We start from the raw sequence: 16,809 nt of genomic DNA, 5'->3' as shown, positions 1-16,809 counted from the left end.
ACATTAACTTGAAAATAATCTATGGCTCTAGCAAATGTCACCTAAAAAAATGATTACAGCATACAGTGTATCTCTGTTTGAAAATTACTTACCTGCAATAACCATATAACCAAAAGTATTACAATCTTTCAAAAACAACTTTTGCTTGACTTCTAAGTACAAATCTCTTCGTAATTTCTAGAAAAACGAACAATCTCCCCCTCCTCTCTAATGCAGTAATCAAATGCTTGGTAGGATGAGATGGATTAGAGCTTCTGTCCAGCTATGTTACTTGATCTGTGGCCCTATGATGTCTGTCTTAAGCAAATAGCACACACATTACTAGTTTCTCAAGTGAAAGTGGATGTAATGGCATGTAGGACAACTTCCCTTCAGAGAGCAATAGAAAAGGTAAGCATTTGTTTTTCATTCTAAAATGGTTCAGCCTCCTAACATGAACTGCCTTCATGATTAGAGAGCTGGAAAAAAAATTTCTCATAGACATGACTGTCACATCCTAAAGGAAATGGTAGAAACACAAATGCAGATCTCTTTTAGGCATCACTCATGCAAACATATCAGCTGAAGTACTTCTAATATCAGTTTCTTGGACCCATCTCTGCATAAGTGACAACAGGCAAGAAATTTGCAGTAAAACTCTTCCAGCATTAGTAACAGCTTAAAGAACATTCTTTTCCTATTTTAATTGATACAGTAGTGAGAGAAACAGAACGGGATGCCCAGCTGTGTTAATGATCCCCAACTGCACTAATGAATTTTCATCTGATGTTGGTGGAAACCTGCTTCTGTTGTTTGTCAAACCCAGCTTTGAAAAACTCTTTAAAATCCTTATGTTGGTCATGCTGAGCAAGTGGTGGATTCAAACAGTATAGTAATTTGTAGAATAAACCTTACATAAACAGATTGTGATTAAAGAAAAGTCTGAACAAATTTCTCTATCTATCCTTCTGAAATAAAAATCCTTTCATTTTAGTAGGAGACTTTTCCATTATGAAGACATAAAAAGGAATTGAGTTGAATTAATGGCTTGAAATAATTGTTTTCATAGGAATAAAAAATGAAACTATATAGAACATGCTTTGAAAAGCTTACATAAAGGCTGCATCTACCCTTCTGCAGTCACAGAAACCTCAGAAAACCTGCAGTGCACATTATTTAAAAGTGTGCAATTCACTTTGCATTTGCATTTCATCAAAGCAAGAAAAGGTTGGCATGAATTAATTATTTGGGGGTAAAAGCACAGATTAAACAGGCACATTAATTTTCAGAGTCAAGGCTGAACTCCTGTTATGTTAGAGATAAAAAAAAAAACAAAACTGGTTGTCAATTCAGAAGAAAAGTGTAAATAACCTCAATACACCAACATTTGTTACAGCACATTGGCACAGAGGTGTCAACATTAAAGAGTTCACAATGTGCTCGAGTCCCCAAACCAAGTGCTGTTCAAAAAGCTATCAGAAAAAAATACTTGATTTTTCCACATTGCATGCATTTATATTTTGTTTCCACTAATGCATATTCACATCAGTTTGTGGAGCAAAATAAAATAAACAGTTAACTATAAAGTAGCACTCATTTTTAAGTTAAGAGAGCTGGCAAACTTGTTAAAGTCATGCAACAATGACGCTAACCTTTTTCATTGTGAATTTGGTGCTGGAGAATGTTTTCCTATTTATGCTAAACTTAATTTTCCAATGACTCAAAAGTATGCAGGAGTATTGAAACTACTGAAATTCCCCTGTTGCTCTGTAGCAGAAATTCTATCCAATGTAAAACCTGTAGGACACTTTCCAAACTGCAAAAAGCCACATGTACATAAGTTTGAGAACTTCCAAATCTTTCACAACAGTTCTCATGAGTAGAACTATTGGATAAGCAACATAGCAATGCACTGCCAGACTTCAAGGATCAGAAAAAAGATGTGATATTACAACATTCCCAGAGAACTGAGCCACTTTTTCTACCTGCCTTCACAAAGTGTCATCAACAATGCCTACGGTATAGGGAGTAGAGATTTTAGTTTTGTTTCCATCTTAGTTGAACGTGCAATAATGTAGTGAGACCAGCAAATCTCAAAAGATTTACCACAATTTATGCTAAATTATGTCACAAAAACAAACAAACAAACAAAACTCCCCAATCTCTGAATTTCCATGTCTGTGTAATAGCCTGGTTTGAAGGAAATTAGGAGTTACGCATTCTTGACACTAGAAACTATCTCAGTTTACTACTGACCTGGGGAAGTCTGCAGAAATTCTCTTATCTCAGGCTACAAAGGTCTGCTACAGAAGCCTTCCATGCATCACTCCCAAAATGATCTCCAAAGATATCTACCAGAGTATGAGGAAGAAAACAGCCTATTTTGGGGTTTTTTTTTTCCTAGCTATGGCATTAAAACTACAGGATAACCTCTCCATATGCTCTTCCAACCCATTTTAACCAGCTCTATTGTATTCAGCAGGGAAAGATCAAAATATCCTAAAAAAACAAAAAAACAAAACCAAAACCACAAAAATGTTGGGGAAGAAAAAACTGATGAAAACTATTGCAATAGCTTGACGGAGTTTTTCATCTGCATTACATAATAGTGATTAGCCCTCTGTCTGCTTAGCCAACAACGGTTTATTCCAGGTTTGACTCACAGATGTTACTGGTAGAACATAACACCAGTGTAAAACTATCAAGCATTTTATATAAGCAGGGCTTACTATTGACATCTTCCAGATTAGAACCTACCCTAGTGGCACAAGCAGTGTCAAAGGACATCACAAGTTCTAGCAAATCTTACATGCAAGAACTTTTCCTAATGATTCTACAAAAGACATAGATGAGATGCCCAGTCCTCAGCATACTCTTAGCCTTTCACTCTTCATTAAGCTAACAAGAGACATGTCTTCATGGAAGACAACGCTGCTATGGAGTTCTAAGGAAACATCACCCTAGTCCTACTAAACGTGTGGCAGTTCTGATTATTGCTAAGGTGTACGTATAGAGACAAGCTGTCAATGCTAAGAATGACAGCATCTATTTTAGAGTCTAGTTTTCAATGAATTTAATCATGAAAGAAGGCTAAAAAAAAAATCACAATGAGCCTCTTGCTGTATTTTCTACAGCACATTTCACAATTTCCAGCCCTTCCTCAATGGAAAGAAAATCAAACATTGTAAAACTCTAAGATTTCCCTAACTAAAATCAGGAATATGAAACTAGAGAAAGGGTATTATTGGAGGGAATAGATGGACAGAGGTATCCGGTTCATCAAGGAACATTTGTCATCTGCCACACATACAGCTAACTTGGAGTAGGTCCACAAGCAATGCAGGTATATAACGACAGACATCCTACCCAATTCTTCAGTCAAGGTATCGATCTACTTCAGTGACGCTTGCAAAGGAAGAGAGTTTCATCAAATCCTTCTCCTTACTGCTTTTCATTTCTACTTCTGACACAGATAGAAAGGTGAGCCCAAGGGATTGAATTAATGTGGGCAGTAAATGCTGCACATGGATTAAGAGACTGTGAATTGATGACTATACCAATTAATCTGGCGAGAAAGCACAAGCCTTGCACTGGAGGAGAGGCTGTAGGTAGAGCATTGCTCACAGAAGCACTGAAGACTCATCTGCACATCTCAATAGACAAATGGAGAAAAATTTAGCAGGGCAGTTTGTGACCTCTTGACCTCTTGTTCTACATTTCACATTCTACCTTGACACTAGTCCAGGTCACTGGTCAGAAAAATGCAGGACTCCAGAACGACCTTTAATTAGCTACTTGTAGAGATCAGGATCCAGATGTAATGAACAGGATGAGCGCTACGTCCTGATTTAAGTTCAGTTCACTTTAACCATTATCTCTGGCAGTTGAACTTTATTATCTTGGTACATCCCTTCCAACTGAACTATTCTGTTCGTTTCATTTCAACAAGCTTGATATCGCATTTTTATAAACATTCCTTAACACTTTAGCAAAATTTTGCATTGTATGATGCTAAATTTCCCAGTTAAACTTTAAAGGTAACATCCACCACTGGAGCATTACGGTTGCTTGCCTGGAGGGACTGCCATGCAGTTTTCTGCATGGAGGGGTTATCTTGTACAGTCCTGAAAGAAAGGAATTTAACTTCCACAGAAAGAAGCTTATGTGATCTAGAACCAACAGATGAAATAATATACAACAACTAAACACATCATATCAGACACATCTATCTTCAGCAGCTGCATTCTACTGCAACTCTCACAGAATACAAGTACTACCTTATAGTGTCAGGACTGCAAACTATGTAAGAAACTTTACAAAAAATGGCTAATCTGCATGAAAGTATTGCCCATATCTGAGACTACTGCACTGTGGCTGGAGTGATGACTTGCACTCTAAATGTAAATGTCTGCCATTTATACGTATCCTATTTCCTCTCTTACATGCTAAAAGCAGTTGCAAAACACATTATCAAGAACTCATTACTACTGAGTTCCTGGAAAAACTAATGTAATGAATCCCCAAAGATAGGGCCCCTATTACATACAATGGATGCACTTAAATCACTCTTGAAAAAGACCAGCAAGCTCAAATAACCATCTCAGATTGCTAGGTAATATTTCTCTCTGCTGAACTCTGAGGCAATCAGAAAGACAAAAGAAAACGTTCTTTTTTAAATCTATAAACCAAAAGCAGGAAGAGGTTGGTTAGGAATGAGAAATGCTGCTGTGAAAGTCAACTCTGATGAACAAACGCCAATGCCATGTATGTTCAATGCCATCATTTATTAATTTACTTTATCCAGTTTATGCACAATAAATCACTTGAAGCAGGTCAGCTGCTTGCAGCTGCTGACCTTGCAGGAGATATATTCAAAATCATCACACCAGCTTAAGAAACTGATCCATACTGATCCTGATTAATGGAAACAGTGATCTCTTGAAGATAACATTATATTACACTGATGTCAGTAAGATATCAACACGCTTCTCCCGTGACATAAATTATAATGCTGTCATTCTACATAAGGTGTAAAAAGGAAATCTCTCATAACACAGGTATTTCTGGTTGCAAATTACAACTCAGCACTAAGAAATTCAGGCCAAAGGACAGCGCATATTAGTTCATTGCATATTTGCACAGTGTAAGCCAAGCTAAAAGCATATAAAAAGTGCAGGGAAAGAAGAAAAGTTGGTTGTTGTTTTGTCAAAGAAAATGGTCAATAGCAGAAAAGTAGCACAAAGGAAATACCTTAAGATCTCGCCTTTCCAGATGTAAAAGCTCAGAGCCTCGGATGTCATGGCTGATGAAGATTTCTTTGTACTCTCCCAAACTGAGCAGATCCAGCCAAGCAGCAACTTCATCTGTGCCCCATTTTTGAACTACCAAAGTTAAGAGCAAAACCCCCTTAATTTCTACATGCTCAAATGCATTACAAGCAAAGGTTAGGCCAAAGAGAATGGAAAACAGAGTAGAATTGCCGTGCTAGCAAAGGGAAAGGTTAGAAGTGTCATTTCCAGAAAAAAAACGACAATTTCCTTTTTACATGCAGGTTACAAGTTAGCAGTTAACATGAGAAAGTATCTAAACAAAGTTGGGGTTCTTTGCTTTGCAGCCATGCTTTCAGCTTTACTACAGTTTCTTCAGTAAAGCCTTTAAAACCTCATGTCTCTACAAATTCACATCAAATCATCTTAGGATCAGTGACGCAAAGTCTAGTGTTGTTCTTCTTTATGCCACTAATTTGTTAGTTATCATCCAGGGAGAGGAGAAAGCCTTCAAAAGCTAATCAACAGGTAAAATTAATACATAAACCACACTTCATATATAGCAATGGCAGCAAGCAAGTTCAGCTTTAATTAATATTTTCTAGTACTAATTAATGCTACAAGTATTCTTTAAGCTACTGTGTTACACAGGCCATGAATAAGCTCTCTGTATAACATTGTTCTCTAAGGTTAGTTGCCCACATTAATCCTAAAAAACAGCTATGCTACTTATTGGTACAATTTTGCAACATCATCCAATGCTGATTTAGTTTTACAGTGAAGTGAATCTGAAGTCTAATCTGAAATCTAGAAGTCTAATCAGCAATGGCAATATTTTGCAGATTGTCCATTAAAAAGACAAAGATGTAGAAACAGTTTTAGGATAATTTGATCACTGTTTAACTCCTGGACATAATATTAAGGAATTAAGTTCATGGATAACAGAGGGAAGAGAGGAGAGTGGAGTTTGTTCAGCTGCTACTAATTAGAAGATCAATATTGGCTATCATGTCTTTTTGTTTGACTTGCCCAACTTACTGAACTCAAACTCATCTGAAATTTAAGAATAACTGGTTAATTAAACCAGTGTGATAAAGGCATTACACAGCTCCTGAAATTTACCTGAAAAACCTGAATTGAAGCTTCACGGGGAAATGATGTGTTTATGTATGGCTTGTATTACTTTTAGTTAATCAACTGTAACCATCAGCGAAGACACAGATCCTGTTTCATGACAGAAATAGTTGCTATCTAAATATTTGTGCAGTAGTTCTTTGGCTCGTCTGAAAGTCTTGGGATGCTACCGAATGCTTTCTAAACTCATTGAAGGAAATCTTCATCCTAATGAAAACACCAGTGAGTTCAGCTGCCTTTCACTTTATCAGGGTCAAGAGTTTTCACTTTGGTGGAGTACAGCATTTCAATTTTTACCAAAAAAAAAAAAAAAAAAAAAGGAAGAAAATAGCCCACTTAAACACAAAATTACATATTGCTCAAATGCTACTATTTTTCTTGTAATTTCAGAACACATACCAGGCTGAGGGCTGGTCTTATGCTTCTGAACTTTTTCTTTTTTAAACTTTGGCACTATGCGAAACACTGTACTCCTGTTGTTTCTTTTAGCATAATCCAGAGGGGGATCCTGCATGAAAGAATAGACATAGTTACTTTTAATTAACTTTCACCCTTAAATTAAATAGCATACTTGAGACAGTAATTCATAGTTAATCTCAAAAACTAAGACCAAATTTTACTTCTGTAAAGCATTATATCAGGATTTATTTCCACACCCATTTCATTTCCTAAATAACCATTCAAAACATTTTCAAGGAGGGAGAAAAATATATAATAAAAATATGCCCTATGCTTAGAAACTTGCTTACAGCAGACAGCATCATTACTGAAACTGCATCTCTAGATTATGAGGAATCTAATTTACTCTTTCCTCTTAACAGAAAAATAATTCTAATTAGAAACAGAAGTATTAATCAAACTCACCTCGTCATCATTTGGCTGAAAAACATAATAAAGCCAAGGTATCTCAGCAAGTTTTCTCAACTCTATTTCCACGCTGTGCAAAGCATCAGACAACAGCTCTTCATGGGGAGCTTCCAACTGCTGTTTATAAGTAGGCCAGAAAAACAGTACTTTTAGTTTTGTTAATATATGACATTTAAAGCTAGGTATGTTGTTACAACACACAAACCAATGCAAGTAAACAGTGAAATAAAAGTCTGAAAAGGGCTGTAGAAAAATTGAGTACATGGTAGTAGGCCCAAGTTATTATTTGCAAAATTCTTCATATGATGGATCACTTTTTCATGGTCAGATAAGAGGAAATGGATAGAATCATAGAATCTGGGTTGAAAAGGACCACAATGATCATCTAGTTTCAACCCCCTGCTATGTGCAGGGTCGCCAACCACCAGACCAGGCTGCCCAGTGCCACATCCAGCCTGGCCTTGAATGCCTCCAGGGATGGGGCATCCACAACCTCCTTGGGCAACCTGTTCCAGTGTGTCATCACCCTCTGAGCGATCTTGTGCCTTAGCTAAGACACTCCATCCCTAAAGAGGTGATAAAGATCTATCTGCACTATGTCTTCTTAACCAGTGACATGGAGTGACGCTGCTGCTGGCTGAGGGTGGCAGGAAAAGGTATCACACATGGAAAAGGGACAGGACTGCAGCCCCAGATGGGAGACAAAAAGCCAAAGTTATCAATAAAAGCCAAGGAGACAAAGTAGTGACAGTGTAAAAAGCTTGGGACTTCCTGGCCTACAGGAATTTGACTCTATCAACAAACACTTTGAGAACCTCACAGTCCTGATCCAAAAGCTGTGTTCTTCAGCTGTTGCGTGAGTCAAACTTGTGAGGAAGGGGCAAAGCAAACAGCTCACCCACATCAAAGCTGCTCCACGGTTATCTGGTGTTGGTGAAGCACCATTATGAGGTCAGGAAATGAATCCTGAATCACTTGGAATCATTAATAAAGCAATGTGAACATCAGTTTTTCTCTCTGAAGAAAAAGCAGGCCCAAAGCAGTTCAAAACATCCTTCTGAAAAGGTCTAATGATTACATACAGGTTGATGTATTTTTAAAAAGGGATTTGCAAGAGAAGCTTCGATCTCCAGCACTGGAAAAAGATTTTGACTTCTTAGGAGTTCAGTGATAAATTAGAAGTCTGCATTCATTTATCTTACCTAACAGAAACTTCTTTCCTTTGCTTCAGTAGTCAGCACATATTATCACTTTTCAAAATAGAGACTACGAAGGTATTGCCATTTAGTAGAGCTATATTGGAAATATCAGCTCCATTCTGCTGCAGTGTTTTTATCTCTTCTAAGGCTCACAGAATTTAGGGAAAGAATTTGGTGCCCATAAACAGACTCTCATCTTTATTTTAACCTTCAATTTCTTCAAATTGAACAGTCTTTTATTTTTACATAAATGAATGAAGTAAGCATTTCTCACTCACTTATCTAATTGTTTGATTTTCAAAGGAAAATATTTTGCTCGAGGACAAAAAACTCTCATCTGATGGTAAGAACATGTATGCATTACAAATATTTCTCCTGAAAAAATAAAACCAACAGAAACATATAGTACACTTCTGGCAAAAGCTAGCAAATCAGCAAATGTAGGGTAAATTCTCCTCCTCTAACATCTAGAAAAAGATTTTTATACATAAGATAAAATTTAACACTAGAAATGAGGCATTTAAAATTAAGGATTTTTTCATTTTATTGCCAAACAAAATTTCTCATATGAAAATATTTGATTTCAGTGAGCTCAGATTATTTCACTCAGTTGAAATGAAGCATATTGCCATCCTTCTCCCTCAGTATATTGGAAAATCATTCTCTGTTTGAGACTGGAAATATTTTTGTAAAAAGTAAAAATTGAAACGGTGTGTTTGGAAAATATCTAGACAAATCATAACAACATTTTACAATTTTTCCAAGCTGTATTCCAGCCATAACTATCTGAGATATTCCACAAATTTTTTTCTAGCTAATTCACTATTTGATGTTACCTAGCTAATACCATTGTGTGCAATTTATTAATCTTATAGAAGGTGAAAGATTGTATATGTATTTACATTTCTCTTCCGAAGCCATAATTGAAAGACTAGGAGCTGGTAAATGGCGACCAAAGAAAAAGTTTACCAAGTAGTGTAAGTAACAAAAGCATCAATTTACAGCTATAGGAAGCTCTGATCACACAAGAGAGGAATGAGGGAAAACTGAAGAGGCATAAAATTAAAAAAAAAAAAAAAAAAGAGGAAAATTACAGAATGTTTGCCAGAGGAGAAAGACTGGAGAACCATGTATGAAGGTAGCAGCTGACAGATCAAGAAATGCCCTACATTTCATATATCTCTGATTTAATTGTGTGATTTAATAGTCTAAAGTAGCCTCAGCAATTATAAAATAATGCCAATAAGGCTACCAGGATGCCCTGTTATTGTGGACTGTGGGTACTATTCTAACTAAAAATGCTGTCAAATGAGTGCAACAGACATCTCAGGAAAACAACTTCCAAGCAATTTTTTATTACAAAAATATATTTGACCCATGAAGACATATGCACAGACCACAATGAGAAGCAGAACTAATAGATGGACAAATCAACTAAATTAAATTTTAGAGCCAGTACATAGTACAGTTCAACAAGTTGAGAAGTAATGTTTCAATTGAAAACTTTCCATAATAACATTATTTCTAGACTACCCTGGTGAGTTCATTAGTTTTAGTACTGCATTACCAACTTATAACTTTTTATCTAATTCCTCTTCCCAAACCATTTTAAAAACTAAAAAGATTTCTCTATTGATTCCTCATTCAATCTGAAATGGGAGATTAATATTAACAATCTAACAAAACAAAAAACTAACAAACAAAAGAACCCCAATAGATATACTTACATTTCCTTGGACAAAACCAACTAATTAATATTTTTCCCTTCTAAAACTTCATAAAATAGATCATATGAGCCCAATCTTTGACAGTTTTAATAACCTGAGATGCACTCTCAGATCATTACTCTCTGGAGGGACAAGAGACCTTGCAGAGGGATCTAGATAGATTGGAGCATTGGGCAATCATTGATGGCATGAAACTCAACAAAGGAAAATGAAGGGTTCTACACCTAAATGGCATAATGCTGGACATGAGTACAGGCTGGAGAGAAGGTCAGCAGAAAGGAACTCAATTGTGTTGGTGACAGCAGGCTCAATATGAACCAGTAATGTGCCCTGGCAACCAAAAGAGCAAACTGCCCTTTGGGATGCTTTAAAAACAACATAGCAAGAAAGTTGAGGAGGGAGATTTTTTCACTGCAGTACTGGTGCAGTCTCACCTTGAATACTTCATACAGTTCTGGGCCCAATAATATAAAAAGGATATTAATTGAATGTTTCCAGAGAAGGGCAACATATCTGGTAAAAGTGGTTAGGTAGTTGGACTTAACTGTCTTTGTAGGAACCATCAAACTGAACTGTTCTATTTTGTTCTACTTATTCTACTCCATTCCATTCTTAAAACTTAAGTGGTTACTGTAGAACAGACTTATATTATACCAATTTTCACTTGTAAAATGGTATCTGAACCTGCTCCTATAATTTTCATAGTCTAAGTGAGCCAAGTTTAAACATTCCTTTTAACTTATAAACTCAACAGTAAGGTTAATACATTTGTTTCTGAATCCAAAGAAAATATAACTTTTACTATTGAGTATATTGTTACTCTAAAACTGGACCAGCATAGAAAACGTGACCTCTTTTTTTCTCTTCACAATATCAGATAAAGGTATTTTCTAATTATACATCCAGGTACAACAATTCCTACGCAGCCTTCATCATTGTAAGGAGAGAAACACTAGCCAAAGAAGAAGATGAAGAGTCTTTAAGTACCATCAGAAATGTCTTGAACACTTATCAGCTAAAAGTTACAAAATAATTCCTGCTAGATATTAAAATAAAGGTGAGATTTACTTGCCCAAATTAGATCTGTAGAAGTTGAATATACGTGTCTGAATAGTTCTCATTCCAGGCTCTATTTAAACTCTGAAGGTGGTCACATAATAAAACTCCAGAAGTTTTCTGAAATGTTAAACCTCCAGAAGATGATTTACTTTTTTCTAAGATATGCCTCTACGGCAACAGGGGGCGAATCAGCCTCAACAGGGATATTACTTTTCTCCACTGACTAATAAAAAGGGCAGCCCAGGCAATGACTTTTAGGTATCTGGAGTGATGGAAGATGCACACTAACCTTGGACAAGAATTCATAACTCATTCTGATTCCAGGCATAAATGCAGTGTAAAATCTTCAACCTGGTCTTACAGAGCTGCTTACTGCACATCATAAATTCTGTGCTACTGTTCTAAATCAAAGAACAAATCACACCAAGTATGAGGGAATAAAATCATGTATTTTGTCAACTTACCAAAGGAACTCTTCCTACTAGCAGAGATTCAGTTTCATTATGTAAGGCCTTCACGTTGACAGCTATCTCCATGGCAGTGTTTCTGGTAAGGCTCTGGGGAATAAGAAGCATAAAAATTATTTGATGGGATGCTAGCAGGACTGAGAATAAGTACTTTGTGCTTACTGCATTCACCATGTATTCCTCTAGGAGAAATATATCAATTTATAGCACTACAGTGACAACTTCTTCAGCACTGAGATCACAAAAAAGAAAAATGTTTTATCTATTTACTGTCTTTCCTCAACTTTATTTAATATGACCTTATACAATCTCGAAGAGGCAGTGAGCATGCCCTCTGAGATGAATTTATTATTTTCATGGATGGCAAAGGCCAGTAGAAAAGTTGTGGTTCTCATGTAATGGACTGTTGATCTGAATCACTCACCTTATCCTTAGAATAAGTTAGCTGCTAGCCATATTTTAAGAACCAAAGGTTAGCTAACATAGTTACCATAAATAAGCTTAGGTTAGTTAAAACTATGTAGAAAGACTCTACCTAATTATTCATCTTTGGGTCCAACCCCTGAAAACAACACTGCCCATTGTGAAGGAGACTCACAATGGAGCTCCCTTGGCATTCTGTGCATAACATTTGAATAACAATTAAGCATGAAAATTTCTATGAACATATCCACAAGAATTGACCTCTAAGTAGTAATATAATTTGTTGAGCCTTTATCATGCCTCTAATTGTGTCTGGAGACAGATCTAAACGATTGCCTGTAAGTAGATGTCAGCTTACTTTGTATACTTTTTTTGGTCTTTGCTGATATGAGTCTGGTTTACTCCTGCTTAGAACTATATTAGCACATCACCTTGCTTGATCTAATATGCACTGTTGCACAACTTCAGGAAGAATACCTTAACTGTGTATCTCCTCTACAGATGGACTGAATTCTTCACTGCTTCCAAAAGACAACAGACATATTTTCTTTATGCCTCCAATCCAACTTTCCCTTTGGGTATTTCCCCACCACAACAGATGTTCCACATATTCAGTCATCAAAGTGCCTTTCCAACATCCAGCACTCACAAAAGGGTGGGATAACGATGAGTGGGATCAGCAGAGTGGGATAATGATGAATGCAGAAACTGTATCATCTGCTTTCTAAGATACCATATAGGTCAGGAGGGAACTCTTTGCCCTCTTTTGTAGGTGGATTTTTCCAATTCACATTCACATGAAGAAACTTCAGAATCTCTGAATGTGATTTCTACCAAATTGATCAGCTATGGGGTGTTCCCCTACTCATGCACAGAGCTGAGATTTCCTGCTGCTACACAATCCAGCACCTTGACAACTGGAAGTACAAAGGCTGCTCCAAATGCCATGCTTCCTGTTCCATTATATCAGCCCTAAAATCAGAGGTGGATGTCAGTGGCACAGTAGTAGAGGTTGAACCTTCCTGCCAGTATCCCATTACATGTTTTTGCCGTCTGACAGATGGCAGCAGAGGGGCAGTCTGACAGAATGGTGTCTGACATGAAACGAAGGTGTGACATGGAATTTCTCCAAGCAGAGAAAAAGGCACCCATCAACATTCACTGACACTTGCTGAATGTTTATGAAGACCTAACAGAGGATGTGAGCACAGTGAGGCGGTGGGTGATGTGTTTCAAGAGTGGCAGCAGCAACAGTGGGTCACCTCTGCTGGTGCAGACTGTTAGGAGCACGGCATGCATAGCTACTGGTAGTAACTATGATAAAGAACAGCGTTTTATAGCTGAGAATTTGCTCTATCAAACAGTGTTATTGTATCTGTTTGTATCTGTTGTAGTTTCTATGGAAATAAAAAGGAGAGGCAATACTTTAGGAGTGATCTGTGTATCTCCGTTTGCTTTCATCTTAGAAGGAGAGACAAAAACAAGAGGATACAGCATCCATTCATCTGTTAAGCAATTTCATTTTAAACTTGAGTCTGGTGAGTATATTTATGAGCCTTGTTTATAAAACGTCATTAACTATCACCCAACATGTTGCAATATGTGAACTGGGAGTACAAACTGATCCTATGTCACAACTTCACACATATATTTACTTGTAATGCATTCACTTAAGCATAATGAAACCTTAATGTAAACTTCTGTTCTTCCTTTACCTCAGGAAATCTTGGGTTGGCTTTATTTAATGCATGTGAACATGCATTAACAGCATGAGCAAGCTCCTGCTCCAAGAGGCCATGTATTTTTGCTGCTTCACAGATTCTAAAAAAAAAAAAAAACAAAAACAGGAAAAAGAGAAAAATATTTCTTACCTCCCTTAAAGGCAATTTTTAACAGTATGCAATATTATCATGGGAAAAAATATACAAAAGTCATGAAAAACTTAAGAAATACAGTTCTCTATAACAGAAGTTCAATCACAAGTATCACTTGAAGCAACTCAGCATCTCATATAAATGACATCCATAAGACTGGAGATTTATTCTTCTATGACATAGCAAAAATTGTACCAAAAAATGTGGGGCTCTTAACTCAAATGAAGTGCAAAGGCAAACCATCACTTAACTTATTTGAAGGTATCTTAAAAAGCATTAAATATTCTTCTTAAAGAATACCTACCAGTATTCCATTACATGCTATTACTATGTGAAAATGCAGAGCTAATCATGGTGACTACGTTGAAAAAGAGTGTTTCATGGCTGAGAATTTGCTCTTTTGAATAGCATTATTCTTTTCTTTGCATTTATTGTTACTTCCATGGAATTAATTAGGAGGCATTACTTTCAGAGCAACTTAAGTAGATGCAGCTCTAGACAATTCCCGTTCACTCACTGCAGACCAGAGAAGCCAGAAGGCTGGAAAACCTATCATCTACATTGTTTTTCTATGTCCACGTAAGACACCAGCACAGCACAGAAAGAATATGTACTTCTTTTTCATATTACCAGTGCTACTAAGCAGGCACTTCAAGAATTACTTCTGATGCTTATGACAGATTATCATTATGATGAATTTAAAAGCAGCTTCATAAAACTTTTCAATTAAATTGTTTCCTAAATAAATTTTTCTGTGAAAACTGCTGCATCTTTTTTACTAAAATACCTTCTGAAAAAAGCAGTTCTTGAAAACAAGTAAGGCAATGGGATCAGTTCTATACCAGTAGCTCACTCAACCCATATATATAAATAAACTAAGACAGGGGAGGTTTAGGTTAGATATTAGGAGGAAGTTTTTCACACAGAGGGTGGTGAGGCACTGGAACAGGTTGCCCAAGGAGGTTGTGGATGCCCCATCCCTGGAGGCATTCAAGGCCAGGCTGGATGTGGCTCTGGGCAGTCTGTTGGTTGGCAACCCTGCACATAGCAGGGGGTTGAAACTAGATGATCATTGTGGTCCTTTTCAACCCAGGACATTCTATGATTCTATGATTGATTCTATGATATTAGTGAAGTGTTCAAGGTCACAGGGATGAGGATTTTGACTACTAAGAATGAAATAAAAAGCTACAATAACTATGAATGAGTGGATGAATGCAAAAAGGTATGAAGATATGGCAACTTGTGCTCCTTGAATGTTAGTGTGTTAACTATTTACTTGTAAAATATTTTACAAAAACTTTCATGTTTATTGAAAAGCACTTATCTTTTATAAAATGTGAATAAAATGACTTGAAGGAGAAATAAAAATGGATAAGGAAGCAGTAATGGTGGAACAAAAAGTCAACAGAAGAGAAGATTTGGCTGGTCAGAAGCTGCTGGAACAGCAAAATATGTCATTTAAAAAAAAAAAACGAGAAGAGTCAAACACCTGAGATTGATCTGTCCACAGTATGAAATATCAGGACAGGAATATAGATGCCTATACTTGTTATAGACAAGATTTCCTCTATAACCAATGGAGAAATATTCCAGGAGAAAGGCTCCTCTTTAAAATGTGCATCAAAAAAACATATCTGATGTATAAAGTTCTATAAATATCAGTTAATTGATTATCTAGATAACATGGCATTACTAGATGAGATGGATGCATCTGCACTATTAACTTCTAATGTAGATTTTCAGGGTTTTCTTTTTCCAAATAAATACATTTTTTGCTTTTGATTAACATGAGATGCTTCAATCAAAAGTCTCTCCGTAAAGAAGCCTTCCAGGTTTCTGTGTCTATTACTCCTTCAAAAAGTCAGTTTTCTCAAGACTGATAATTCTGACCAATTACAAACACAAACAAGTTGAGGCTCAAAAAATAAAAAAATAACAACAAAATACACACTACTAAGTCTACACATGCACTTGCATGAATGATTCAATCTTGGTTGCCAAATTGAGTTTTCTTATTCTATTGTACCTTGTAATAAGTTCTTCTGCAGCTTGTGAGCACAGCTGGACCTGTGTGACTTCTTCTTCTGTAGCCAACTCAACAGCCTGTTGAGGGTATAAGGGAGATCGAATGACAGATTTGCAGGAATCGTACTTCTGTTTGTCTTCCCAAGACTTCAGGGTGTTTTCAAAGGCCTGAACAAAATGAATTACACATTCAGTTCACAGCATTTGCAGCACTTTTGTTTACAGATGTAAAAGCACGTGGAATTGCACATAATTTTATATAAATAATATAAGCTCTCTAAATCCTTAAATTACTTTTCTTTTTTAAAATTAGTACAGAGAATAAGTCACTTCTGAAAGTGTCACTTCTCTCTCTTCCTCTCCCCCTCTCATACCCTAAACAAGTGTCTTCAAAAGTTGTAAGAATGCAAAGGCTGTAATTATACAAATACATTTTGTGAGGACAGTAAGATCAGATCTGAAAGAAAAGCAAGGTTCAAACCTAAAGAAAAAAGTTAACATTTTAATAGTACATTCTAATAATTTTAATAATAATTGGAATACAGTTCCAATGTTATTAATTCCACACTAAATTCAAGATTCAGGTAGAGGACAGAGAACTGAAGGGCAGTTAAGCCTTTAGCACGGTAATCCTAAATAAGTATGAACTTCAGTGGTTTTGTGACTAGATTCTGCTTGTGTCCCTTCTTTCTGAACTGTCATATAGGATGTAGGGTTAGCAGGACAGAGAGACAGGAGAGAAATCTGAAAAACAGACATTATAGAAACCTGCTATTTCTGCAATT

The 16,809-nt window shown here is 36.4% G+C and overlaps 1 protein-coding gene across 6 annotated transcripts in view; it reads right to left on the bottom strand.

Annotated features, from left to right (window-relative positions):
* DGKH (diacylglycerol kinase eta) overlaps positions 1-16,809 on the bottom strand; it is a 167,543-nt gene that overhangs the window by 12,170 nt on the left and 138,564 nt on the right. For 5 of the 6 annotated variants that reach the window (XM_090131319.1, XM_090131327.1, XM_090131346.1 and 2 more), the window contains 6 exons: positions 16,026-16,192; positions 13,838-13,943; positions 11,697-11,789; positions 7,245-7,364; positions 6,780-6,888; positions 5,230-5,360 (listed from right to left, as the gene is read on the bottom strand). In XM_090131319.1, coding sequence (XP_089987445.1) covers positions 5,230-5,360; positions 6,780-6,888; positions 7,245-7,364; positions 11,697-11,789; positions 13,838-13,943; positions 16,026-16,192 — 726 coding nt within the window. The remainder of the gene's footprint in view (positions 1-5,229; positions 5,361-6,779; positions 6,889-7,244; positions 7,365-11,696; positions 11,790-13,837; positions 13,944-16,025; positions 16,193-16,809) is intronic. The other variant, XM_031615605.2, reaches the window with a different exon arrangement.

The sequence above is a fragment of the Phasianus colchicus genome, chromosome 1 (genome assembly GCF_987193195.1).
Source record: "Phasianus colchicus chromosome 1, bPhaCol1.hap1.1, whole genome shotgun sequence".
In the NCBI taxonomy this organism is placed as follows: domain Eukaryota; kingdom Metazoa; phylum Chordata; class Aves; order Galliformes; family Phasianidae; genus Phasianus; species Phasianus colchicus.
Note: the sequence above shows the minus strand (reverse complement) of the source record. Positions and strands in the feature narration are given on the sequence as shown.